Source organism: Polypterus senegalus, chromosome 10 (assembly GCF_016835505.1).
Source record: "Polypterus senegalus isolate Bchr_013 chromosome 10, ASM1683550v1, whole genome shotgun sequence".
In the NCBI taxonomy this organism is placed as follows: Eukaryota; Metazoa; Chordata; class Cladistia; order Polypteriformes; family Polypteridae; genus Polypterus; species Polypterus senegalus.
Genome location: NC_053163.1, coordinates 124474773 through 124502306, shown reverse-complemented (window position 1 = coordinate 124502306; position 27534 = coordinate 124474773). Strand labels below are relative to the sequence as shown.

The 27534-nt window shown below is 39.0% G+C and overlaps 1 protein-coding gene across 1 annotated transcript in view; it reads right to left on the bottom strand.

The window, feature by feature from the left end:
* gabra3 (gamma-aminobutyric acid type A receptor subunit alpha3) overlaps positions 1-27534 on the bottom strand; it is a 556236-nt gene that overhangs the window by 178916 nt on the left and 349786 nt on the right. The window contains exon 5 of the mRNA XM_039766519.1: positions 20849-21069. Within this exon, the coding sequence (XP_039622453.1) occupies positions 20849-21069 (221 nt within the window). The remainder of the gene's footprint in view (positions 1-20848; positions 21070-27534) is intronic.

Sequence of the window (27534 nt, the reverse complement as noted above, 5' to 3'; positions counted from 1 at the left end):
GACTGATTGCCCTGACCCGGAAGGAATAAGGAACTGTGGACTGCTGGAACAGGAACACCTCCGAGTCAGGGGCTATTTGAGGACTGTGGCTCAGTCCAGACACTGAGCTGTGCTGGGTGGGAGAGGAGCAAAGTGTCTGGGCGAGGAGGAGAGGTTATTGTGTTTAGTTAGTAGTTAAATATAAATTATATATATAATTATATATAAAAGTTAAATATAAAAATTCTTTGTGAGTTGTGGTAATCACATCTCAAAGATACACGATATCCGATATGGTGTTCCACAAGGCTCTATCCTGGGTCCGCTGTTGTTCTCAATCTACATGCCTCCGTTAGGTCAGATTATCTCAGGTTACAATGTGAGTTACCACAGCTATGCTGATGACACACAGATGTACTTATCAATAGCACCTGATGACTCCGACTCTCTCGATTCACTAACACAATGTCTTACTGGTATTTCTGAATGGATGAATAGTAATTTTCTCAAACTAAATAAAGAGAAAACTGAAATCTTAGTAATTGGCAATAATGGATTCAATGAGGTTATCAGAAATAAACTTGATGCACTAGGTTTAAAAGTTAAGACGGAAGTAAAAACTTAGGGGTAACCGTTGACTGTAATCTGAATTTTAAATCGCATATTCATCAGACCACTAGGACAGCATTTTTTCACTTAAGAAACATAGCAAAAGTTAGACCTCTTATATCATTGAAAGATGCGGAGAAATTAATTCATGCTTTTGTTTTCAGTAGACTAGATTACTGTAACGCACTCCTCTCAGGACTACCCAAAAAAGACATAAATCACTTGCAACGAGTGCAGAATGCAGCTGCTAGAATCCTAACTGGGAAAAGAAAATCCAAACCCATTTCTCCAGTTTTGATGTCACTACACTGGTTGCCTGTGTCATTCAGGATTGACTTTAAAATACTGCTTATGGTTTATAAAGCCTTAAATAATCTCGCTCCATCTTATATATCGGAATGTCTGACACCTTATATTCCAAATCGTAACCTCAGGTCTTCAAATGAGTGTCTCCTTATAATTCCAAAAGCTAAACTTAAAAGAAGTGGTGAGGCGGCCTTCTGCTGTTATGCACCTAAAATCTGGAATAGCCTGCCAATAGGAATTCGCCAGGCTGATACAGTGGAGCACTTTAAAACACTGCTGAAAACACATTACTTTAGCATGGCCTTCTCATAACTTCACTTTAACTTAATACTGATACTCTGTATGTTCAATTCATCACAATAACTATTCATAGTGGCTCTAAAATCCGTACTGACCCCAACTCTCTCTTCTGTTTCTTTTTCTGGTTTCTTTGTGGTGGCGGCCTGCGCCACCACCACCTACTCAAAGCATCATGATGCACCAACATTGATGGACTGAAAGCCAGAAGTCTACGTGACCATCATCATCAGGTCCTTCCATGAAAACCCTAAATACAAAGAGGACTGTTTGACTTATGTTAGGTAGTTTGCCCAGAGGGGACTGGGCGGTCTCGTGGTCTGGAACCCCTACAGATTTTATTTTTTTTTCTCCAGCTTTTGGAGTTTTTTTTGTTTTTCTGTCCACCCTGGCCATCGGACCTTACTTATTCTATGTTAATTAATGGTGACTTATGTTTATTTTTTATTGTGTCTTCTATTTTTCTATTCATTTTGTAAAGCACTTTGAGCTACATTTTTTGTATGAATATGTGCTTTGTGCACGTTGTGTGAAGAAAATAAAAGGTATTGGACTTTTACCTGGCGTCTGGAACTCTACCTCAGGGTTCAAGGGAGCACTAGCGCCCCCTACTGCCACAGTATATATATATATATATATATATATATATATATATATATATATATATATATATATATATATATATATATACATTTATATACAGTAATCCCTCCTCAATCGCAGGGGTTGCGTTCCAGACCCCCCCGCGATAGGTGAAAATCCGCGCAGTAGAAACCATATGTTAGTATGGTTATTTTTATATATTTTAAGCCCTTATAAACTCTCCCACACTGTTTATAAATATTCCCTGCACAGTTATACAGCATAATACCTTTGTATTCTCTTAGATATTAGGTAAGATTCATTGAAATTATGTATATAAACACACTGTTTATATACAGTAAAACCTAAATATTATTTTAAAGATATTGAGTGTCTCCGATATCACATATGTTACAGTCATCACGATAGACAGGCCACCAGCAATAAATACGTACAATGCAAAAAAAACAGTATACAGTAAATGTGTGTACAGTGACGCTAAACATACATACATGTACTAAGTACTGTGAGTAGAAAATTAATTATGGTTACTCACCAACAATGACACGATAACTTGTCCGATACCAATGAGTTTAATTTTACTGCACAACAAAGGAGAGCATTACAGCCCTTCTAAAGGAGCCACTTCAGGCGATTGGGTAGCACCGCCGTTATTCTTCTTCAATCCAAATCCCTAAGGCAGATTCCATCCAGACTACTGCCTTATTACATCCACTTACAACTTGTTTTGCACCCTGGTTAAAAGAACACTGCGGCTGTAGATCTTATATTCCTTTCCTACTTTTTAAATAAAAAGAATTGTAGCCTCATTGATGCTGTAATAGCGTCCTACAGCGGTGTAGCTTTTCCTTTCCTTCAGCAAATCCAAAATGTTAACCTTTTCGCCAATCGTTAACATCTTCCGTTGGCGCTTGCCTGAAGCAGTAGCAGGAGCAGATCGTTTTGGAGCCATAATGAAGGGCTTGACTATGCACAAAGATAAACACAAAAGAGCACAAAAGTTAACTCTTTACACAGCGAAACACGTTGATGCTGAATGAGCGAGACGAGTCTTCCTGGTTAACACTGCATTCAGCACACAGGAACTTAACTGCGTGCTCTGATTGGTTAGCTTCTCAGTCAGGAGAACTTAACTGCGTGCTCTGATTGGTTAGCTTCTCAGTCACCCACCAATAGCGTCCCTTGTATGAAATCAACTGGACAAACCAACTGAGGAAGCATGTACAGGAAGTAAAAAGACACATTGTCCGCAGAACCCGCAAAGCAGCGAAAAATCTGTGTTATATATTTAGTTATGCTTTCATATAAAATCGCGATAGAGTGAAGCCGCAAAAGTCGAAGAGCAATATAACGAGGGATTACTGTATATATATATATATATATATATATATATATATATATAGTGGCGAGTGGCTGGGGCTGCTTCCCAGCCAGGATGCCTAGGAGGACCACAGGAGGACTTGTGCCTCCTCCAGATCATGAGGGGGCAACCGCCCTGGTGGCTTTGGGGATCATGTGTACAGAGCTTTGATGCTCAGGCCTGTAGGGGCCCGTGGTCACCGCCAGGAGGCACCCCAATGCCTATGGAGCCCAGGACCACAGCACTTCCGTCACACCAGAAGTGCTAGGGGGAAGAGGATCAGGGACACCCGGAGTTTTTCCTGATGCAGAGCGGTACTTCCGCCACACTGGGGAATGATGGTGCAAGATTGCCGGGAGGCACCTCAAGCACATCCAGGTGTGAAGAGTAAAGGCATTGTGAAGAGAGGCCTGGACTTTGGGGTGATTGGTGCTGCAGCACTGGGTTGTGTGTGTTCCACCTTTGTATATATTTGGAAATAAACGTGTTTTGGTGCTTAAAAACATCTCTACCTGTCTCTGTCTGGGCTGTTCCCCACAATATGCATATGCGCATAGGTTGATCTCAATCTTATTTCTGGGTGATTATCTACCAGGTAACACTTATGGTTGGTCGGCCAGTCGGCAAACATCTGACACACCCTCTCAGTTACAAGAAGCATATCATAGACATGATATATAGTTCCTTCCAAATAATGCAAACAGTACACAACACATATTTCACCCTAATTGGGGCTCATCAGATGTATGCGCTTTTGTTTCCCCTTGCAAGGAATGAACGTTGGACGTCAACACCTGAGGCAAAGCCTCAGACATTGCACCTCGACAGCTGGTTTGCTTATATGACAGGGTGTAGACTGAGGTCCATCACCCACACCAAAGTCAATTCTTGTTTACTATACGTCTCTGTTTGATCATAAAGATGGGTTGTTAGGTAACATGTCAATTATAAATTAGGCATGAATGAGTGTGGTGTGTGACAAACTGGTCTTCTGTTTTCCTTGATGTGCCTGTGGCTGCCATGATAGGTTCTTGATCCTCCTGATCAAAAAGACAATATACCGTATGAAAGAGTTTATGGACATAGAGTATATGTTTGTCTTCTTAAATACTTCTGTTTCCATAAGTTAACATCTGAAGTAAAGAAATACTGGCTATTTAGGGTTCTTGTAATTTCCTTGAAATGTTGACACCTTGGAGGTAAAAGAACCAGTGGCAATTGATTGGTTTCTGTGTGAGTTTTACTGATAGCACAGAACTGCAAAATAATAAAATGACCACAAGATGGTGCACATATGAACAAAATACTGCCATTTTAGTCTAAATCCACCAGACGCCAGTTCTGAGCCCAGAATGAAGCCTGTTTCTCACAGACCTCTTTAAATCAAATAATAAAGTGTCCTGTATGCAGAACAGCAAGTGATCTGGTACTATTATGAGCACCAACCAAACTTGTGCTTCACCTAACTGTAGTAACACCGGTAGAACAAAACACGTTTTATTTAAAAAAAAAATCCCAAATATACTTGTTGTAATGTTCACAAAACCTTTCAATGTCACTCACATAAAACATTTTGTCTTGCTCATGCTGCCAGTGTTCTGTAGCTGAACTGACACCTTCATCATTGGCTTAACATGTCCTACAAAGCTCCCCAACCTGACCTGACCTGACCTGATGATTAAGAATATCCATCCATCCATCCATTTACCAACCCGCTGAATCCGAACACAGGGTCACGGGGAGCTGCTGGAGCCAATCCCAGCCAACACAGGGCACAAGGCAGGAACCAATCCTGGGCAGGGTGCCAGCCCACCGCAGTGATTAAAAATATATTGTAGTTATTTTTTTTTTACAGCATTAAGATGTTAAAAGTATTTTATATAAGTTTGTATTTTAATGGGTCATATGGATATTATGTTTTTCAATTAAAACATATTTAGGTTTTCTAAGCTTTTTGAGCTTAAGTATCTTTAGACTATGTACTGTACTGACAAGGTGGAAACTTTGATGTGATTGCTAGGGATGAGAGTACATTTGAATAGGCTGAACAAGTTAAACTGCTTGCAAGGCATGAGCTGCTCAGCATGTACACATAAATATGTTGATCAAATTGTGACTACAGTATGATGATACACATACTTAAAAGCAAGGCTCTTGAATCGTTGGACACAACATGAATGCAAGCAATGTAAATATTGACTGATCAAGTACCTTTTTGCATGCCCACCACATTAACGTGTGCTGATATAGCCTGTCAACATGGCATCAGACAGAGTGTAGGTCTAGGGATATTCAACCTAGCAAACTTTTAAAAAGTCATCAACTTTAAGTAAAAAAAGGGAAGAGGAAGGAGTAAAGACCAGAGATCACCTTGCTCTGAGCCAAAGAAGAAAGACTAAAGTGTAACCAGTAGACCTGAGATTCATGTATACACCATTACATAATGGATGCTTTGGTCATTATCATCAATAAAATATGCTACACATCCAGGTTGCATGGTGTGATTGTCACACTCATTTACTTTGCTTTTGCTTTTGGCATAATGACTATAATGACTAAATAAAATATTTAAACCTACTCACATTCTTTGCTTATTCATGTATTCTACTCCTGGGGGCTGGGAACCAAGTTCCTCTCCCATACAGGTCAATCAAGGTCAGGAGCCCTCATCATTAGGATATAAATAACCACTGTATACATTTTAATTTGCACCAGCAATCAGTAACACTGCACAAGCAATGAGTTACTGTGAGAAAGCTGGACATCTGGCCATATGTAAACCTAAGAAATAGCCCAACATAATAAACTACTCCTTGGACTTACACTCTTACCCATAAATAAAGAGATATCTGCATCCCTGAGTTCTTAGAACATATGAGATCAACAACAAGCAAGAAAAAAACTTATCTAGAAGGGGGCAATCAAAAAAACAAATCAAAAGAAAAAAGAAAACACCTCCAGCTGAAGTGTCACTCGATGTTAAGCGGGCAGAGACATCATGAAAGCGGTGTAGCCCGATATCAGAGGCTATACAGGAGCTGCCAGGAGACATAAAAAAACACAACATTGCAAGAAGCAAGAACACCACTGCGCAGTGAGAGTTAACAAGACAAAAAATTTAAATAGTTATTGTGTGTGATAATGAAGGTGAAAATGGCAAATGTCCATCAGTCCAGTCAGAATATAGAGGGGGAGACCAGAAACAGCAATTTAATATCAACCCTCATTGACTGTAAGAGAGGCAGAATTAAATAAAGACATGGAAATTCTAAAATCTGAAAGAAAGAAATAAAACATGGCTTCTTCATAATCATTGTTGTCTGAAAAGATTCAAGTGAGCAGAAAACAAAGACTTGTTTGGGAGCTTAATGATATAGTAAAAAGGTCAAAGAGTGATGATCTCAGATATAAAGTTCTATATATCTACACTGTAAGGACAAAAGCTTTGGGACTAATCTCTTAATTATAGAATTCAGGTGTTTCAATCAGTCTCAGGTGTATAAAATCAAGCACCTAGCCATGCAGTCTCCATTTCTATTTGAAACTAAATGGGTCATTCTGAAGAGCTCAGTGACTTCAAGTGTGGTATTGTGATAGGATGTCATCTTTGCAATAAGACGGTTCATGAAATTTCATCTCCGCTGGATATTCCACAGTCATTTATAAGTGGCACTGTTGGAAAGTGGAAGCATTTAGGAACAACAGCTAATCGGCCACAAAGCAGAAGACCACATAAAGTCAGAGAGCTGGGTCAATGACTGCTAAGGTGCATGGTGCATAAAAGTCTCCAATGCTCTGCTGATTCCATAGGTGAAGAGTTCCACATTTCCACAGACATTAATGTAAGCACAAAAAGTGTGCAACGGAAGCTTCATGGAATGGATTTCCATGGCCGAGAAGCTGCTTGCAAGCCTGATGTCACCAAGTCCATTGCCAAGCATGTTCTGTGGAGTGACAAATCACAATTCACTGTTTGGCAGTCAAATGGGTGAGTACGGGTTTAGCAGGATAACGTTACCTGCCTGACTGCATCTGACAAAAGCATCTTTAAATTTTATGGAATTTGATAAAACGAATGTGAAGCCAGCTCGACCCAGATGATTTACTAAGTTTTCTCCTATATTTTAAGGTGTGTTGGAAATCTGAAAAATGCTGTTCACAAGCCTGGAATAAAGTGTGGTTTGAAAAGAAAGTGAGCTGCGATCATTTGTGCAATGCAGAGCCTGGAACATGACTGTAAAGCTCCTTTGCATTCTGAATGTCAACTCAGGGTGCTTTACAGATGCAGTACAATGAGGCTTTGTGATGCTTTTCACACACGTTCACTTGGGAGGCAGTCAGTGGGCATAACCAGGCGTTAAACAATGAGTCAGGGGTTACGCTGTGTACTAACGCCTCCTCTCCTTCCTCTACAGACCACCGGAAGGCAAGATGAGGAAAACCCTAAGCAACTTCCTCATTCCTCTCTAGACCACGCTCTCCTACTGACCTCACTTCCACCACCACTACCTTTTGGACCCGCCTCTTCCTTTTCCCTAACTATAAAAACCCAATCTCTACCCTTTTCTCTCAGTCCTGTTTTGGACACAGTCTCTTGTGACTACCCTGTATTCCTGCAATATATGGGGGGGGATCCCCAAACCTTTTTTCATTTTGTTTGCTTGTATTTACACTCTCTAAGGGTCACAAAATGAGTCAGTAGTGACAACTAACTTACCATTCTTATGGTCTGCAGTCCAACATCTTAGACTTTAGGTCACATTTGCTGTAGCTGTTTTTAAATATAAACAAAACAGTCTACAAGTGTTATGCTGTGTTAGGCCCTCTCCACATATGGAGCTGGGTTTATGTGTATGTTGATGATGGTTTCTTTCAAACCATCTAACCATGAAGTCACAAATGTACACTACATTTGTGTTCATATTTCCAGGTTAAGTGATTCATCTGGACCTGCACAGTGAGTGACTTGCAGCTTTGTGTTTAAAGTTCAAATCCACCTGAAGACTAATGTTTTAAAGTTGCTGCAGTATTGTAATAAATAAGTAGAATTTAACAAGAAACATTTGGTGTTGCATTATTCTGTTGTTGTTTTATCGTGTTACTAGCTACATTTAAAAATATTTTATATTTAATATCTCTTGCCCTATGTGTGCCCTCAGCTTTCCTTCTACGCCTTTCCTTAGTATCCCAAGGAAAAAGTGTGTCAACCTCTCTTGCCTGGTACCTTCTCTCCTGTTCACATTCCCATAAAGCACGTTTCTCTGACTTGTGAGGTACCTCCTATCCACTTTTTCACAACCACTAATGTTAGATAGGTCCCTGTTCCCCATTGTGAAAACATCATTCATATTCTTGTCTTTGAAGGCAACTCAGGTTGCTCCTTGTTAGTATTTAGTGACCCAACATTGCTGGGTGCATTATTATTATTTTTTTCTCATTGAAATGCTCCATTTTAACTCATTTTTTGGTTAAAATTGTCACAATTGAGCATAAATGATCAAAATCAGGAACTGAATTTCACATCTATAATGTATCATGCTATCATCCCTGCCACACAGCCACCAAGGAGAAGCTGACTAATCATATTGCTGAGAAGGACAGGATAAACACAAACACACAGAGACAGTAGCGTTTTATTATATACATGTAGTATATCAAATAACCTGTGATGTGCACCTAACACGACAGGTGCCAGCAAACCTCTTTTCTTAGAAGGGGAAGAAATGTCAAAACCAGCAATGTAACTGTTACCTGTGACATCTGTATTTGTCTCACTGTCCTTATTGTGCTCTGAATATTTGACCCTATAGACTTCTAATGGTCGTTTTCCACTGACTGGCACTGTCATTTATTTTCATTTGCTTACCTACCCAGTTTACGACCAATAGAAAATTACACAAAGCATCCTTTGTGCCCTTTAGTGACTGCAGATAGACAAAGAATGATCAAACAGCACTCGGATATGCTAGTGATCAATAGTTGAACAGAACAAAGACATTGAATTATGCTTTAATTTAAAAAAATATATTTACAGTAGACCCCCGTGAAGTTGCGGTTCAGAGTTTATGGATTTTTCCTTAGAACCTACAGTAACTAATATCCTCTGCAATTTTTTTATGGTTTTTTACGTGGCAATACTGTACTATAGAGAGAACACAAAGCAACCACAGAGGTAAACACGGCTTGGGATGGTGAAAGTAGCCAATCCGAGAGCGTTATTCATTTCGTTATTTCATATTCCCGCATCATAACAGTCTACTGCATGTAGCTATCTCGGGTGTTTCGCTGAGTGTTCTCGTGTTTTTTGATTTGTTCTTCTAAAAGCTCTAAGATGCTGCCCAAATGCCCTGCACCTTCTAAGGCTTCTGGCACTGAGCCTAAGCCCAAGAAAAAGTTTAAGACAATCCAGGAGAAGGTTGAACTACTGGATTTGCTCCGGAAACTAAAAAGTCTCAACTTCCCATCACAATGTTCCTCAAACCTATCAAAAAAAAGCCTGCACAAAACTCCACCAGAAGAAGACCCAACAGAAGATACGTCTCCTCCTGAAGTACCTGAAGAAGAGGCGCAACCCGAGGAGCCGTGAATCCTCTGCTTTGCTGTGCAATCATTATCTTCATTACATACCTTCATCGTACTGCACAGCTAATTCATCATTATCATCTTCAATCAATATCATTCATTATTGGTGAGTACATGTACATTTTACTGTATTTTTATTAAATTAAATTATTATGTATTTACCCTGCTTATACCAAAGAAAACAACAGCGCATACCAAAGAAAAGCATTTGCATGAATTACAGAACATATAGGGGTAACATGCGTATTTTACCTGCGGTGGGCTGGCGCCCTGCCCAGGGTTTGTTTTCTGCCTTGCACCCTGTGTTGGCTGGGATTGGCTCCAGCAGACCCCAGTGACCTTGTAGTTCAGATATAGAGGGTTGGATAATGGATGGATGGATGCGTATTTTACAATCTAGCACTGCGGGAGACATAGCAGTACAGTACTGTACAGTATACGGTTTCCCTTTACATTCTTTCTTTTTGGATAATGTATTAAGCTGAGTTTGAAATGATATTAAAGTGTTTTGGGGGCATATCCATGGCTTAAACTATAAAAATAGGCATTTATAGGCATTTTTCTGACCACATCCAAAATTTGCGGTTTTTCACAATTTCCAGGTGCTCTAGGAACGTAACCCCTGCAAATTTCAGGGGTCATCTGTATTTGCAAAATATTCAATAGCTGCAAATATAAGCCTTAAAAACAAATATACAAACTGGGTGAGTTCATGCAGTCTTCATTCAGTCCCAGATGGCCTAAGTCCTTAGTTGCTGATTATATATCTTAAATTAAGAAATGAAAAGAAAGATTCCTTTCCAAAGACAAAGCTGCTCTGCAACAGCTAAGCAAATAGCAATCAGCTTTTTAATATCAATGACTCCTATCAAAGTGTCACAAAGGCTATAGCCAAACACTCCATTCTTGCAAAAAAACACCAAATGAACTAAAAATATGCTTAAAAACTGAACTGGAAAAAGTTTTAATAAAAAGCACCCACCATCTCCTCACTTTTCACCCAAACTAAATGCATACACACAGCCTATTATCTGCTAGCAAAACAACTAACATTTTTACAGTTTTCAAAATACAGAAAGTTAAAACACAAGCTCAAGGTAAATTTTCATTGGAATCAAAAGCTCCATTATATTATTAAACTTGGCTATATAAAATATTCTAAGGTTCTACATTGTTTTTCAGCTTTCCCAGAATACACTTCACTCCTGTCCAGAAATTTTTCAGGCCTCAGGCATTTAGCCATTTACGTGGAATCTGTCAGTTGAGAAAGTTAAAGCATCCCTATATACTTCTTGTCACACACGCGCGCATGGGAGGCAGCTAAAGGGCATGAGTGTCGGCGGTTCTGCGGCATGCCGGGATGTGGCAGAGTGCACTGACTCTTTTTCTCCCTTTCCTGTAGGCCATTCCCGAGAGATTCCATCTGGCTCTCTTGACGTTACTTCCGGGACTGAGCCAATGGAAGTAGACCTTACCAGCCCCGGCCTCTGTGATGTCACATCCGGGCTCAAACCAATGATTGATGAACATGGGCCCGATCCTTATGACCTCACTTTCTGTCTTCCCCTTTAAAAGCTTACCCTTTTCCCCTTTTCCCTCAGTCTTGTTCTGGACTCAGTTGTATGCACTTCAGTGCTGATTATTGGATAAAAACGACTTTTGCAGCCGGGATAACATATTATACGGGAGGCTGCCCCAAACCTTTATCTGTTTATATCTCGTTTTTGTGACATTGTTTAAATAGAATATTAGACTCTAAATGTGTAATAGATGCTGAAATCTTCTTTCAGTGCAATAGAACTTTTAAAAATATTGTAACTATCTTTATATATAATACGCTACCGAGCCGTTCATTTGTCTGTCCAGGATTTTAAATCACCTGTAGCTATTGTAACTATTGACCTGGAATTTGGTACACATATACTACGTGATGTCTACTATCCGCTTTCGTGGAGATGATTGACCGCCAAGGTTATTCCTCTTTTTATTTTTTTTTTATTTTATTGTAGAATCAACTCTCGGCAGTGGCCAGCAGGGCGGCAATGCGGCACATGCATATGAATGCCGTTCTCATCCCTACTACCTTCATCGTCTCTTCCCCTACCTCTTCATATCTTAAATCATTCTTGAGGCAGATGGAACACTTAAGTGCCACCTTAAATGAAAAATTAAGAAAAACATACTAAGTAATTGCAATACAAACACTGACTTAATCAGTTTTAACGTGAAAAGATGCTGACAGAAGAAGAGAAGAAGCGGGCCACTAGGTTGGAGAAAAGAAGAACTGCTCAAGAAGCAGCAAGCGCATCAACCTCTGAGCAAACGAATGCTAAATGTACAGAGAAGGAGGATGAAAAGTATAAGTGAAGTGTATTCACTGCACATTATTGTGTAGTCCGCTGTTACGGGTGAGTTAATATTTGCTCTTAAATTGGGACTCTTGTCATTGCCTTCTACTTCTTATGATTGTCCTTCTCACACACAGTCATATTAAATTATTGTGATGATTTATGATCAGTACATTTTATCATGTAAGATGCAGATGTTTCTACAGGGCAATGTCACCTCTGTAGAATTCTGAACAGAGGATACTGTATGATAAGTGAAAATAGGAACCTAGACTCTGTGACGTAGTGCTCCTGGCTTTTGGTGCCAGACACTAGCTTTTCTAAACATAGAATGCTGAGAATGCATATGTACATTTAACAAAAATCTGCTAACACCTTAGGGAACATTGTGAAATGATGCCAAGCATTCCTAAGCTACTATATTATTTGGCAGGCATCGCACAGCTAGTCAAATATGACTGTGTTCTGCTGAGAATAGGAGAAACTGCGGTGTAATGCAGTAATGTAGACTATAAATTAAATGAGCAATTACGTCACTACAGATAAAAAGTAGTACATATAATGATTCAGATAAATAAAGTATAACAGAGAAGCAAGATGTTAAGTAGTTAAAGTTTTAACATTGATGTGGTGGTCTATTCTTGTACCAGGTATCTAACAATTGAACGTCTAAACAGATGGTGCTTAGGAGGTGAGACCTGCACACATTACGAGAGGCTGTCAGGAGGCCAGAGATCACAGGGACATTTTAGCTACCAAAAAGAAATCAAAGAGAAGTCTGAAAGATTAAAAGTGGCAAGGAAAGTGTACGCCAACACAACTTGATCCTTATTGATGCAGAGGTTAACAGAACAAACCAGGACTTTGATTTCTAACGTGGGAGGCATCCCCCCCACAATCTAAAGGCTTAATGTTTAATGTTGCAGACAGCAAAAAGGAAAGGACAAAAGTCTGTTGAATATGGTTTGCTTGTCAGGAATAACATGCCAAACTTGTTATAAATAGATACATATACAACATTATGTTATTCTGGTAAACAGAGTTGATGAGACATAGTTCTGAATAAATTATTAGTAAAATCGGCTGTAGGTGAGTCACAGTTTTCAGTTTCTTGGATGAATGTCGGCTTCCTTCATCTAAAGGTGTCATCTCATTAGACAATTAGCCTTGACCAAAAGCAGATCTTCAACTTCTCTTTGGCAATCACTGTTCACCCTGATTTGACAGAAACTTCATTTGGGAGTACAAAAGTTGCAACAGTTGTTTGAGTGGGTGAGATCAGCTTCAGATAATACAACAGTGCAGGGTGGATCTATATTTACTTACACTGACAACTGAAGATGATTGGAAGTTCAAAATGGAAAATGATCTGTAGCCAATCAGTAAAATGAACAGGTAGATAATTGCAACCAAAGGAACTGTTATCCACTTCAAAATGTAGATACTGTACATGAAAAAATGTTGGGTAAAGAGTACTCAAAGAACATGGCAATGATAGAAAAAACTCAACCAGATTAAAAGGAATAGAAACAGCAACTAAAACGAAGATATAAAAGACTCAATTACAGAATGAGACTCAGGAGCTTGTTTAAATGCAAAAGCAAACAGAGAAAATGGATTTAGGTGACTGCCAAATAACTGCAGCTGCCATTCAAGTGAAAATGGAAAGAGTGGAGAAAAGCAAACAGCACCTGTGAGATAAGGCTAGAGATCATCTACAAACAAGAGGTTTGGCCAAGGCCATGTCTAAGGGTGTGGGATGACAGAATGCTAATCAAAGATCACCTTCTTCTGGGGTTGCCAGCCAACTCAAAAAAAAAGATTTTTTTTGGGATCCTGTCAATCATCCCATCATGCTCTGCACTGAGCCCTGTTGCATTTTGCAGTAATCTGAATTTAAAGTCACAGCTGTCAGCTGCAGTCAAGAATTTATATACCACTTAAATATCCTCACCAAATCAGTGCCCACCTCTTCTTATCCTGGATTGTGGCAATGATTCTGTTTAATGCTCTCCTTTTGAGAAGAATCGTCAAAAAACTCAAATGACAATGAAAATGCAGTGATCATGCTTCATTTCTTGTCATGATAGAGGACACCTCTCATGGACATGTAGCAAAATGTGATTTTAGTATACCACTGTTGGGATTATGGAGGCTTTGTTAGCATTTTATTGCTATTTACTTTTACTTGTTTCTGTGCTGCTTTTCTTAAATTACTTTCTGTCTGTTATTTTGGTTAAATTTATTTGTCCATCACATCATCACTGTACCAAGTGGACATGTGTTGCCATGATTAGAGTGTTAATGTTATGAATCTGCAGACACATGCATCTGTGTGCAGTCAGTCACTCATGTATAAAGGCACAGACATCTTTAAAATTTGGTCTGTAAGCACAATATTCTCACTCAAAGAAAAAAAAACTTTGGTTTATTATTATAATTTTTTATATTATTAATTTTAATTAAAAGCAAATAACATTCCATACATCCAAATCAAACTTAACAAAACCGAAATTGAACCCCACCCAAAAGAAATAGAGGAGAGCCAGCTAACAAAGCAAATCTTTGAAGAAACAAAGATGGAATTTATTCTAAATATAGCTTATTCTAAAATGTTATTGATTAGATCCTGCCATATTTTAAAGAAGTTTTAAACAGATCCTCTGATTGAGAATTTGATTTTTTCCAATTTCAAATAGTTCAGGACATGAGTTATCCACTGACCTAAAAGTGCTGGGTTGGGATTAATCCAGTTGAGCAAGATACGTCTAGACTTTGGTTTATAAGAGGTAAAAAGATTGATTCATTTCTGTAAAGGTGTCTGAAATTCTGAAGGAAGGTGGTGATATTTTGGTTAAAAATAAGCAGATTTAACTACCCAAGTGAAACTTTACTTTTGTTAAGTTAGTGGCTGGAGGTACCCAAGTTGAATGGAATGACCAGGAGAGTTTTCATTAAAACAGACAAAAGACTGTAACTAGAAGATTAAGAGACAGAGATAGAGAGCTTCACAACCAAATTGTACCCAAGAACTGAAATCAGTAACAAAAGCAATAAATCAGGAGCCATGAAGTCAAAAAATGAAATAACGAATAAAAAATAATGCAAGATCTTCTTCTTCTTTCGGCTGCTCCCGTTAGGTGTTGCCACAGTATATCATGTTCTTACATATCTTCCTGTACTCTGCATCTTACTCTCTTAAGCCCATCACCTGCATGTCCCCTCTCACCACATCCATAAACCTTCCTATTTTCCTCTTACTTGGCAACTCTATTCTTAGCATCCTTTTCCCAATATACCAAGCATCTCTCCTCTGCACATGTCCAAACCAACGCAGTCTTGCCTCTCTGACTTTGTCTCCCAACCATCCAATCTGAACTGACCCTCTAATGTACTCACTCCTAATTCTATCCATTCTTGTCATACCCAATGCAAATCTTAGCATCTTTAACTCTGCCATCTCCAGCTCATCTCTCCTGCTTTCTGGCCAGTTCCACTGTCTCTAACCCATATAACAAAGCTGGTCTTACTGCCATCCTGTAGACCTTCCCTTTCATTCTTGCTGATACACAAATTACTCCTGACACTTTTCTCCACCCATTCTACCCTGCCTGCACTCTCTTTTTCACCTCTCTTCCACAATTCCAATCATTCACACACATGTATTCTGTCTTGTTCCTGCTGACTTTCATTCCTCTCCTCTCCAGAGCATATCTCCACCTCTCCAGGGTCTTCTCAACCTGCTCCTTTCTCTTGCTACAGATCACAATGTCATCAGCAAACATCATAGTCCACAGAGACTCCTGTCTAATCTCGTCTGTCAACCTGTCCATCACCTGTCACACATGTGCACATGGGAGGCAGCTAAAGGGCTTGAGTAAGGGCAATTCCGAATCAGACCGGGATGTGGCAGAGTGCACTGACTGTTTTTCTCCCTTTCCTGCAGACCATTTATGGGAGATTCCACCTGGCCCTTTTGACGTCACTTCCGGGTCCGAGCCTATGGCTGAAGACCCCTATTAGCTCAACCCTTTTGACCTCACTTCCTGTCTTCCCCTTTAAAAACATCCACCTTTTCCCTATTCCCTCAGTTCTGTTTTGGACTCAGGTTTTGTGCACATTAGTGCTATCATGTACTTGCAATTTGCAGCCAGGAAACCAAATATACAGGTGGCTGCCTCAAACCTTGCTATGGCTCTTTGTGGTGTTTGTCACACACCATTGCCAAAAAGAAAGGTTTCAGAGCTGATCCCTGATGTAATCTCACCTCCACTTTGAATGCATCTGTCACTCCTACCACAGACCTCACCACTGTTACACTTCACTCATACATATCCCTTACCACTCTTACATACTTCTCTGCTACTCCCAAATTCCTCATACAATACCACAGCTCCTCTTGAGGCACCCTGTCATATGCTTTTTCCAGGTCCACAAAGACACAATTCAAGTCCTTTTGGCTTTCTCTATACTTCTCCATCAATACCCTCAGAGCAAACATTGCATCTGTATTGCTCTTTCCTGGCATGAAACCATATTTCTGCTTACTAATCATCACCTCCCTTCTTAACCTAGCTTCCACTACTCTTTTCCATAACTTCATGCTGTGGCTCATCAATTTTATCCCCCTGTAGTTACTAGAGTCCTGCACATCCCCCTTATTCCTAAATATCGGCACCAGTAGAATTCTTCTCCACTCCTCCGGCATCCTCTCACTTTCTAAGATTCCATTAAACAATCTGGTTAAAAACTCCACTGCCATGTCTCCTAAACACCTCCATGCTTCCACAGGTTGGATAATATTTTTGCCTTACTCTTTTACATTTTTTAATCTTTGTAAGCACTCCGAGCCTATTTTCAGAAGAGTAGCTTATAATAATAAATTAAATTTGAATTTAATTGAATTTGCCAACCTAATCCATATTTCAAGTGAAAGGTGAAGAGTTGCTTATTCATTGCCATGTTAAAAAATCCAGGAAGTAATTTGGCCAAACATCTTCACCCAAAGCATGGGACAGTCTATGTTTCAGAGTAAGTGGCACTTTGGTCTTAAAAAGAACCATTCTATATTTATACCTGAGCAAGCATCAACTTGATGCTGAACTTTATTAGAGGAACTATATTATTTTTTTCTTCCTATTAACAAACAACAGAGATACACCATTCATACGAAAAATACTGAGGCAGCAAAAGTCAAACATTTTTGCAGTTTTGAAAACTGGGCAAAGAACTTGAAAATGCAGTTTAATCTAGGCAAGTGACAAATGCTACATTCTAGGAAAAGGAACATTAATTATAAATAAAAGATTGGTGACAGTGATCTACATGCTGCAACATCTGACAAAGATTTAGGGGTTTACATTGACATAACATTCTCATCATCTTGGAAATATGCAGAAGAAAACAACAAGGCTAACAAAATGTTAGAGTATATTGTAAAAGCGACTGAATATAAATCTGTGACTTCTATGCTGAGATTCTTCACTACTCTAGTCAGACTGCACCAGGACTGCAGTGTGCAGATCTGGTAACCACTCCCTTAAGAAGATATAGCACCACAAACACAGAGTACAGATAAGAGCAACCAGGAGCATCCACACCTAGACTGTAAGGCATGCCCCACTGTGACAGGCTAGGGGAATTACATTTCTGAAAAATAAACTTGGCATCTTTGCTCACAAGATAAACTGGATGAACTTTAAAAAATAAAACATCATTTTCCCACTGAGTTATATAAATATTAAGGTCTTTCCAATTAAGCAAGAAAAATCTACATGCAAGCAGGTATTACAGGACATCACAGTAGATTTATCTTATTCTGTCTGGAATTATTCCAAATAATGCTACTGGGGATTTGATATAATGTATGACATAATGCAATATGACAAATAAGCAAATATATTCACTCAAAATGTTCTTAGTGTGGCACATTCCCAAAACATATGACATAATGAGGCCAATGCATGATGACATCATTCCAAAATAGAATTCATCTCCCTGATAGATTTCCAATAATTTTAATCTGGGAAAATGTGCATGATGTAAGTTTTAAACAAACTGAAGGGAAGGATGGTGTGTGTTCTAAAAAAGTGAATTCCATTCCTTGTCTGATATATTAATGATTAAAGATTGCCTTCTCTTAGTTGCCAAAGATCATCTAGGGGTGTAAAATCTGACATTAGTCCATTAAATCTGCAAATACTATCAATATATGCATCATTTCTTGAAAACAATTAATTTAACATGTATATTGATGGAAGATTAGGGAAATTAGTGTATTTAATTTTGACCAAGGTTCTACCTTGTATATAAAAATAGCAGCCATACCACCTTTGCTACATAGCAGGCCATCCATCTAAAAATAAGCATGTTTTGGCCCGGTCGGTACTTGGATGAGAGACCATCTAGAAAAAGCTACGGTTGATACTGGAAGAGGTGTTATTGATGCCAGCGGCGGCACTTACCCTGTGGTCTGTGTGCGGATCCCAATTTCCCAGTGCAGTGATGGGGACAATGTGCTGTAAATATGGTGCCATCCTTTGGATAAGGCATAAAAATAGGGTGCTGATTCTCTGTGGTCATTAAGGATCCCTGGGCATCTCTCAAAAAGAGTAGGGTTTATCTTGAAGTCCTGGCTAAATTGTCCACCACAGCCTAGTCATTTTGGCCCTCTATTAGTCTCCTGCTCTAATTGGCTATCTACCTTAATAGCTAATGTGCGGTAGGCATACTGGTGCAATAATGACTGGTGCTACACATTGTTGGTGGCTGAAGTGGTTCCCATCTCTCTATGTATAATGCTTTGAATCGAGAGAAAAGCGCTGTATTAACCCTTAAACTGCCACATACTTGGATGGTTAATGCACCCTTGGACGCCAAATAATTTTTTTGTTGCACTTTTTAAGGAAACATCACAATTCACCAAGAAAAAGTGAAATTTTAATAGAACACATTTTTTTCATGCAAACAGCATCACAATTACTGCAACACTGATCATTTTACACACTGCCAATGAACTGTAAAAACTATAAAAAACACTACTGCAACAATCTCTTATTATATGTACAAGGTACAACTGATGCCATTGATGAAATTCAGTAAATCACTGAGCCAACTGCACTTAAACTGGCTGCACGCAAGCACACAGAGGCCAACACTGATATTTGCAGGCTAGTCTAGTGCAGTGGCTGAATCCCGGGGACAGTGATTCTGATTCGCTAGGGGGAGGCAGTAGTCATGAGCTGACTGCTCAACAAATGTACGGCACTGACTGATCAGCTCCGGCGTTCTGTCAAATTGCAATGGGAACAGAGTGTAGGCGGCTGCGGCATTCAATGAATGTATGTCGCCGAATATACTTGGCTCTGGCGTGCTGGCATATTTTGTTTTGAGAACCAAATATGGCCTGTTACAGTGGTTTAAGGGTTAATGTGATGAATTATTGTTATTGCCTGTATTATGTTTCTATAAGTCTATGTTTTACTTGTAGCTAAACAAAGCATTCAAACATGTTGTCAATATGGGGGCTGGTAAAGGTCTGGATTCCAACCTGCTTCCATGGTTTGTGTGCACTTGAGCAGCAGATGAATAGTATCTCTGCCTTAGAGTGTTTCCTACATTGGTTCCATATTTTACATTGGTGATGCAAATACATTCTGATCACCAAATCACCAGCTTTGTGCTAGGATTCAACAGTGGTGAATATACTGTAGAATTTTGGTGAAAATTTTAAATGTTTACAATTTTTAAAGGGCTGTTGCTATTTCCTATCTTGAAAGATCATTTCTGAAACATAAAAATGTAATAATATTGATTATTTATTAAAGATCATAAACTGGTATGGCAAAGGTTTCAATAATGAGCTGAAGAAGAAAAAAAGTCCCTTTAAATCTTAGCACCCCGTGGTCTGATATTTATGCAATTTTGTTTATGTGGTTCGGCCTTGAAAAAACAACCCTGCAAAGATCTAAAGCAGTACATAGAGAGGAAATATGCTACTTCCAGTTTTTTACCAGGTTACAGATATTGGTCATTTGAGAAAAGGAATGAGGATATAACAGGAGTACACCTGCCTGGTTAGCTTCAGAATGAAAATCTTGTTCAAAATCATAAAATATATGCTCTATTTTGTGTCCCAACCTTCAATGGCACAAACAAAATATAATACTTAAGACATATACAAAGGTAAATCAAAAAGTAAAGGCAATTTGAAAATTACATGGTAAATGCAGCTGACAGAAGTGACTCAGTACAACACTTTTGTGAGGGAGTGAAACCTGCTGAAATTTTGTGAACTTTTGACCATATAGCATACTGTATATTACACCTTGCAGTTTGATTTAAATGACATTGCATTTTGAACATTGATGTGCATGTTTACTGTGTATTACTTTTGCAACAGTATTCATAATTTTTTTAAGCTACAGTATTTTTGAGCATTTTTCCTAATAATGTGTATCTTTATGTTTCCATTTATGCTAAAGAAGTAACAAAGGCATTAAAAGGGGTTAAAAGTAAAAGTAACAAGTCAGTGTGCTTTTTCATACAGTAGATGCTAAAGGTAAATGGTCTAGTTTTTAGCTTTTGTAACCTTAATGTTGCCGGCTTAGACGCTTACATCACAATCACAAGGATTTTTTGTTCAGCTTGCATTAAGAAGAATGAAAATACACAAATAAAATATGATTATATACCCTGTGAAATAACATTACAGCAGTGGTTATGAAGAGTATTTGAAAAGCTTAAACTCTAATTGTAGTCCTACCTCATAGTGTAGAGTAAGGTTCCATTTTCTGTCAGTCTTAGTAGCTTATTAGGTGTCGTCATGTTATGCGCTACTGATTTCTTCCCATTATGAAAAAATGTATCTGGTGTCCAGATGTTGCTTGCCAGAAGGTTGTTTAGTGGGAGAATCTTCATTGGACCATTAAACTTCAGACGCTCATCATTCCACCGTTGCCGGAAGAAGACGTCAATTGTATATTCCTATTTGACATAAAATTATATATTATACATTTGTTCAAAAGAATACATTGTAAAATATTTCCAAAATTGCAAAAATAACCTTTTTTTTTTTTTTTTAATAACAAGCACTCACATGACCCCACATTCATCAATGTTCTAATCTTGTAGAATCAAATACAGGGCAAGAACATATTCCAGCAGCTTGAAGAACAAGAAAAAAGGCAAGTCTAGGTAGAATTCCATGCATTATTAAAGTGTATTGACACACAGCCACACTGAGAGACATTGGGCCAATTTGAAGTTATTAGTTAACATAACATGTAGAATGCATCCTTTGAGTGTGGGGAAAAATGATAAGCCCACATTTACTCATGGAGTCACCAATCAGTCTCATATGCAAATCTGTCAGGTGTGGTGAGGACCCTGTTAATTCAATTTGGTGTGGTAAGAATCATTAGTAGAACCAGAATGAGCAACTACATAACTCCTGTCCTTAAGTCATTACACTTGCTTCCAGTTAAATTTAGCACTGAATTCAAAAGTCCTCCTTCTTACATATAAAACCTTAACCTATAAACCGCCGGAACCAGCTATAGTCAGTTCCCAGTGCAATTTTCCAGCACACCAGAGCCAAGTATATTCAGCAGCATACAGTACATTCGTTGAACTCCACAACCAGCTATAGTCGGTTCCCAGTGCAATTTGCCAGCACGCTGGAGCTGATGAGTCCATGCCATACATTCATTGAGCAGCCAGCTCATGACCACTGCCGCCCCCTAGCGAATCAGCATCACTGTCCCTGGGATTCAGCTGCTGCACTAGACTAGCCTGCAAGCATCAGCGCTTACCTCTGTGAACTTGTGTGCAGCCAGTTCAAGCGCAGTTGGCTTGGTGATTCCCTGAATTTCATCAATGGCGTCAGCTGCACCTTGTACATATAATAAGAGATTGTTGCAGTATTTTTTTTTTATATATAGTTTTTACAGTTCATTGGCAGTGTATAAAATGATCAGTGTTGCAGTAATTGTGATGCCATTAAAATTTCACCTTTTCTTGGTGAATTGTGACGTTTCCTTAAAAAGTCCAGCAAAAAAGCATTCAGGGTGCATTAACCCCCAAGTATGTGGCAGTTTAAGGGTTAAATGGCCAAGACTTTACTTACCTATCTGAACTTAGCATTACATGGAACCCAGAGTGTACTTTAAGACCTCAAGATTCGAGTAATTTAAATATTTAAACGATTAATAAAATAACAAAGCTGTGGAAAAATCTGCCTGCTTGTCTGAGTGTTCCCCTTTTGGTCTCAGCTTTCAAATCCAGGCTGAAGGCACACCACTTTAGTGTATCATACCCTGACTAGAGCTGCTGATTAGCTGTCCTTGTTTATTAATCTTTCTCTAAAATTCTCCAAATTCTAGTAATCCAAGAGTTTTATTCTCTACAATTGATTATTTGCTAAACCCAGGTCACTCAATGGAATGCCTGCAAAAAACTTCCAGTGAAATTTATGAGGATTTTGCTATATATTCTAATCATTAAATTAATGATATTAGAAATAATATAGGTGTCACGGTGGTGCAGTGGGTAGCACTGCTGCCTCACAGTTAGGAGACCTGGGTTCACTTCTCGGGTCCTCCCTGCATGGTTTGCATGTTCTCTCCGTGTCTGCGTTTCCTCCCACAGTCCAAAGACATGCAGGTTAGATGCACTGGCGATTCTAAATTGTCCCTAGTGTGTGTGCGCCCTGCGGTGGGCTGGTGCCCTGCCCGGGGTTTGTTTCCTGCCTTGCACCCTGTGTTGGCTGGGATTGGCTCCAAAAGACCCCGTGGCCCTGTAGTTAGGATGTAGCAGGTTGGATAATGGATGGATAGAAATAATATAGTACATCCACCCAATACTGATCCTATTAAACCCTGGTATTCCATTTTTAGCAAATTAAATTCATCAGGATAGATTTACCCAATTTATATAGAATAATTTCTCAACTGAGAATCTCCACCTGCATCCTTGACCCATTCCAACTCATTTTTTCAAAGAAGTATCCGGCGTGCTAATTGATAGTGTTCTTAACATAGTAAACTCATCATTAGATATGGGGGTCTTCCCAGACTGTCTAAAGACTGCTGTTGTTAAACCCCCACTCAAGAAAAATAATCTTGACTCCTCTGTTTTTGAAAATTTTAGACCTATTTCCAAACCTGCCTTTTTTAAGTAAAATTCTAAAAAAAGGCAGTCATTACGCAACTAAATGATCACTTGAATAAACATTCTGTTCTTGACACGTTTCAGTCAGCACAGAAACTGCACTCATTAAAGTAGTAGATGACTTGCGGGTTAATGCAGACAGAGGCTGTTTATCTGTTTTCATCCTCTTAGACTTGAGTGCCGCATTTGATTCCATTGATCACAATATTCTTATAAATCTCCTTAGTCAGTGGGTGGGCCTCTCTGGCACTGGCTTAAATTGGTTTGAGTCTTACTTAACAGGTAGAATATTCTTTGTTAGTTGTGGTAATTTTAATTTGAAGACACCTGATATTCGATATGGTATTCCACAAGGCTCTATCCTGGGTCCTCTGCTCTTTTCAATCTGCATGCTTCCATTAGGTCAGATTATCCCAAGGCATAATGTGAACTACCACAGCTATGCCGATGACACACAACTATATTTATCAATAGCACCTGATAACCCAGACTCCCTTGGTTCTCTGACCCAATGTCTTACTTGTGTTTCTGAGTGAATGAGTAATAATTTTCTCAAATTAAATAAGGAGAAAACAGAAATCTTAGTGATTGGCACAAATTTATATAATGAAGGTATTGGAAATAAACTGGATACATTAGGATTAAAAGTCAATACAGAAGTAAAGATTTTAGGGGTAATTATTGACTCTGGCCTAAATTTTAAATCACAAATTAATCAGATTACTAGGACAGCATTTCTTCACTTAATAAATACAGCAAAAGTTACAGCAGATCCCTTATAACCTTGCAAAATGCTGAAATATTAGTTCATGCTTTTGTTTTCAGTCAACTAAATTACTGTAATGCACTCCTCTCAGGACTACCCAAGACAGATATTAATTGATTGCAACAAGTGCAGAAATCAGCTGCCAGAATCTTAACTAGGAAAGAAAATCCGAGCACATCTCTCCAGTTCTGATGTCACAACACTGGTTTCCTGTGTCATTTAGAATTGACTTTAAAATACTGTTTATGGTTTACAAAGCCTATATTTCCTATATTTCAGAATGCCTCTCACCTTAAACTCCAAATTGTAACTTTAGATCGTCAAATTAGTGTCATCTTATAATTCCAAGGGCTAAACTTAAAAAAGTGGTGAGGCAGCCTTCTGCTGTTATGCACCTAAAATCTGGAATAGCTTACCAATAGAAATTCGCCAGGCTAATATGATGGAGCATTTTAAAAAACTGCTAAAACCCCATTATTTTAATATGACTTTCTTATAGCTTCATTTTAGTATAACGCTGATATTCTGTATGCGAGTTTAATGATCATTTTTATCATGGATCCGCGACCCGTACTAACCCCTACTTTCTCTGCTGTTTTTTTTCCAGTTTTCTGTGGTGGTGATTTACGCCACCACCACCAGATCAAAGCACCGTGCAGTCCCTACATTGATGGATTGAAGGCCAGAGGTCCACATGACCATCATCACCTAATTCTTACACGTGAAGACTGAAAACCATAACGTCTAATTTATTCCATGACAAATTAAGCAGATAAAAGGTCTGGAGTTGATGAAAAGCACTGAAATTACATTTGGTAGCTGTCCACTGAAACTCAACATGAGGTCCACAGAGGTGTCAATGTAAGGGAAGGAGGCCATCATTAGGCTGGAAAAACAAAATAAACTTATCAGAGAAATAGCTAAAACTTTAGGAATGTCCAAATCAACAATTTTGGTATATTCTTAAAAAGAAGGAATGCACTGATGAGCTGAGCAACATCAAAAAGCCTTGGTACCCTTGGAAGACAGCACAAGTGGATGATCACAGAATTCTTTCCTTGGTAAAGAAAAACCCCTTCACAATATCTAGTCGGGTCAGGAGCACTCTTGAGGAGGTAGGTGCATCACTGTCAAAGTCTACAATCAAGAGACGCCTTCATGAATGTAAATATTGAGGATTTAGCTGCAAACCACTGGTAACACTGAAGAACACAAAGGCCAGGTTAGACTTTTCTAGACAACATCTATAAAAGCCTGCCCAGTTCTGGAATAAGGTTCTTTGGACACTTGAAACTAAGAACAAATTGTACCAGAATGATATGAAGAGAAATGAAGAAAGAAAAGGGCAGCTCATGATCTGAATCATACCATATTGTCTGTCAAACATGGTGAAGGCAGTGTTATGGCATGGACATGTATGGCTGCCAGTGGAACTGGGTCACTGGTGTTTATTGATGATGTGACCGCTGACAGCAGTAGCAGGATGAATTCAAATGTGGGCTCTTCTCTCTGCTCAGATTCAGCCAAATGCTGCAAAACTGATTGGAAGGCGATTTACAGTCCAAATGGATAATCACAAAAAACATACTGAGAAAGCAACCTAATAGTTTCTCAAGGTAAAGAAATGGGATATTCCTCAATGGCCAATTCTACGAAATAGAGCATGCCATCCAGTTACTGAAGGCAGAAAGGCCAACAAACATACAGCAATTAAAAATGGCAACAGTAAAGTCCTGGCAAAGCATCTCAAGGGAGGAAACTCAAAATTTGGTCATGTCTACTGGTTCCAGACTTCAGGCAGTCATTGACTGCAAAGGATTTTCATCCAAGTATTAAAACAATACACATATTCTATATATTATACCTTTTTCCAATTGCTTTTAAGCCTCTAAAAATGGAGGGACTCTGTGACAAATGATTGTAATTTCTGAAATCTTAATGCAATACCTTTGTTAAACCCCTTAAATTAAAGATGAAAGTCTATACTGTTGTCACATTTTGTTTGCTTACCTTCAGTTTCATTCTATTGGTATACAAAGAGAAAATTACAAAAAATGAATCAATGTCCAAATATGGTTCAAATATTGTTCACATCTATTTATGTTAATCAGTTTAAAATTGCTTTGTTTTACTGAGTGCCTAACCAGTTTTGTATTTTTACTTGTGTACACACGTGTATTTTGTGAAATGTATCATTTTTATTTTACCTTCACTGCACTCAGTGATAAGCACAATAGAAAAATAAATTGAATTGAAAAAAATTGACCCAAACTGCAATAAATGGAGGAAACTGATTTAGAGACAAGGAGAACATGCACACCTCACAAGACTGGCCAGCAAATTACTGCCATTAATTCCTATTAACTATTGTGGACCACCAGGGAGCGTACAAACCATCCTACCTGACACAGAAAGAGACACAAGTTCTGCCCATCACACACCTTTATTTCAAGTGGGGCAGCATTTTTCCTTTGCCCCCACCACAAAGCAAAGTACACAAGAATAAGCACAGTCACAGTCCTTTCTTCTCTCTCTCTGTCTGCCGCCTTCACTCTTCATTTTGTAAAGCACTTTGAGCTACATTTTTTTTTGTATGAAAATGTGCTATATAAATAAATGTTGTTGTTGTTGTTCTCCCAGCAAGCTTTGATTTCCTCCTCCCAACTCTGGCTCCTCGAATGGAGTGAGGCAGCCCCTTTTATAGGGCACCCAAAATTGGTCCAGGTGCTCCAGATCCTCTTCCAGCAGCACTTCCAGGTGTGGCGGAAGTGCTGCAATCCAAAGCTCATAAACTGCCCAGGCACCCACTGGCAGTGGTCACGGGCCCCAGCAAGGTTGAGCTTCTAAGCTCCAAACCTGTGGCCCCACTGTGAGCCAGAGGGCACATGTTCCAGGGGAAGTATTGCCCTGAATATGCCCTCTTCCCAGGTCCTTCCATCATAGGGGCGTTCCGGCCATCCACCACACTATATACTTTACTCAGAGTACATTTACCCAGAAGGAAATAGTACTAAATAACTCTGTCTAACAAATCAATATCACACTTTGTCCAAAAATTGACTGTACTGCATTTATATCAAAACCCTTGCTGCGCAAATACTTTCCAACATGCAATACCTCTGAAAATACTCAGTAGGTCAGCAAGTCAAATCTGCAATAATCATCCTTTAACTAATGCAGAAGCCATAATTTCCTTACAGGCTGGTTTCTAAGTAAGTATGTATATTAACGTGCTTTTTCAAATAAACCACATTTCTAAAGCTCTGTATATGGTACATTGTACTTCTTGGCCCATCTAGCTGCAATCCACTCACTGTATGGAACCATCCTAAGCCACAGGTAATCTGAATTAGCTGAATTAGAAACTTCATGGTGTACTGCAGGACAGCAGCATAATACTGTGGGTAATGCTTGTGGCAGGAAATGCCACAAAAGTCTTTCAACTTTGGACATCACACCCTGAGGTTGTGTGTTCAAATCCTACTACTGACATTGTATGACCATGAGCAAGTCAC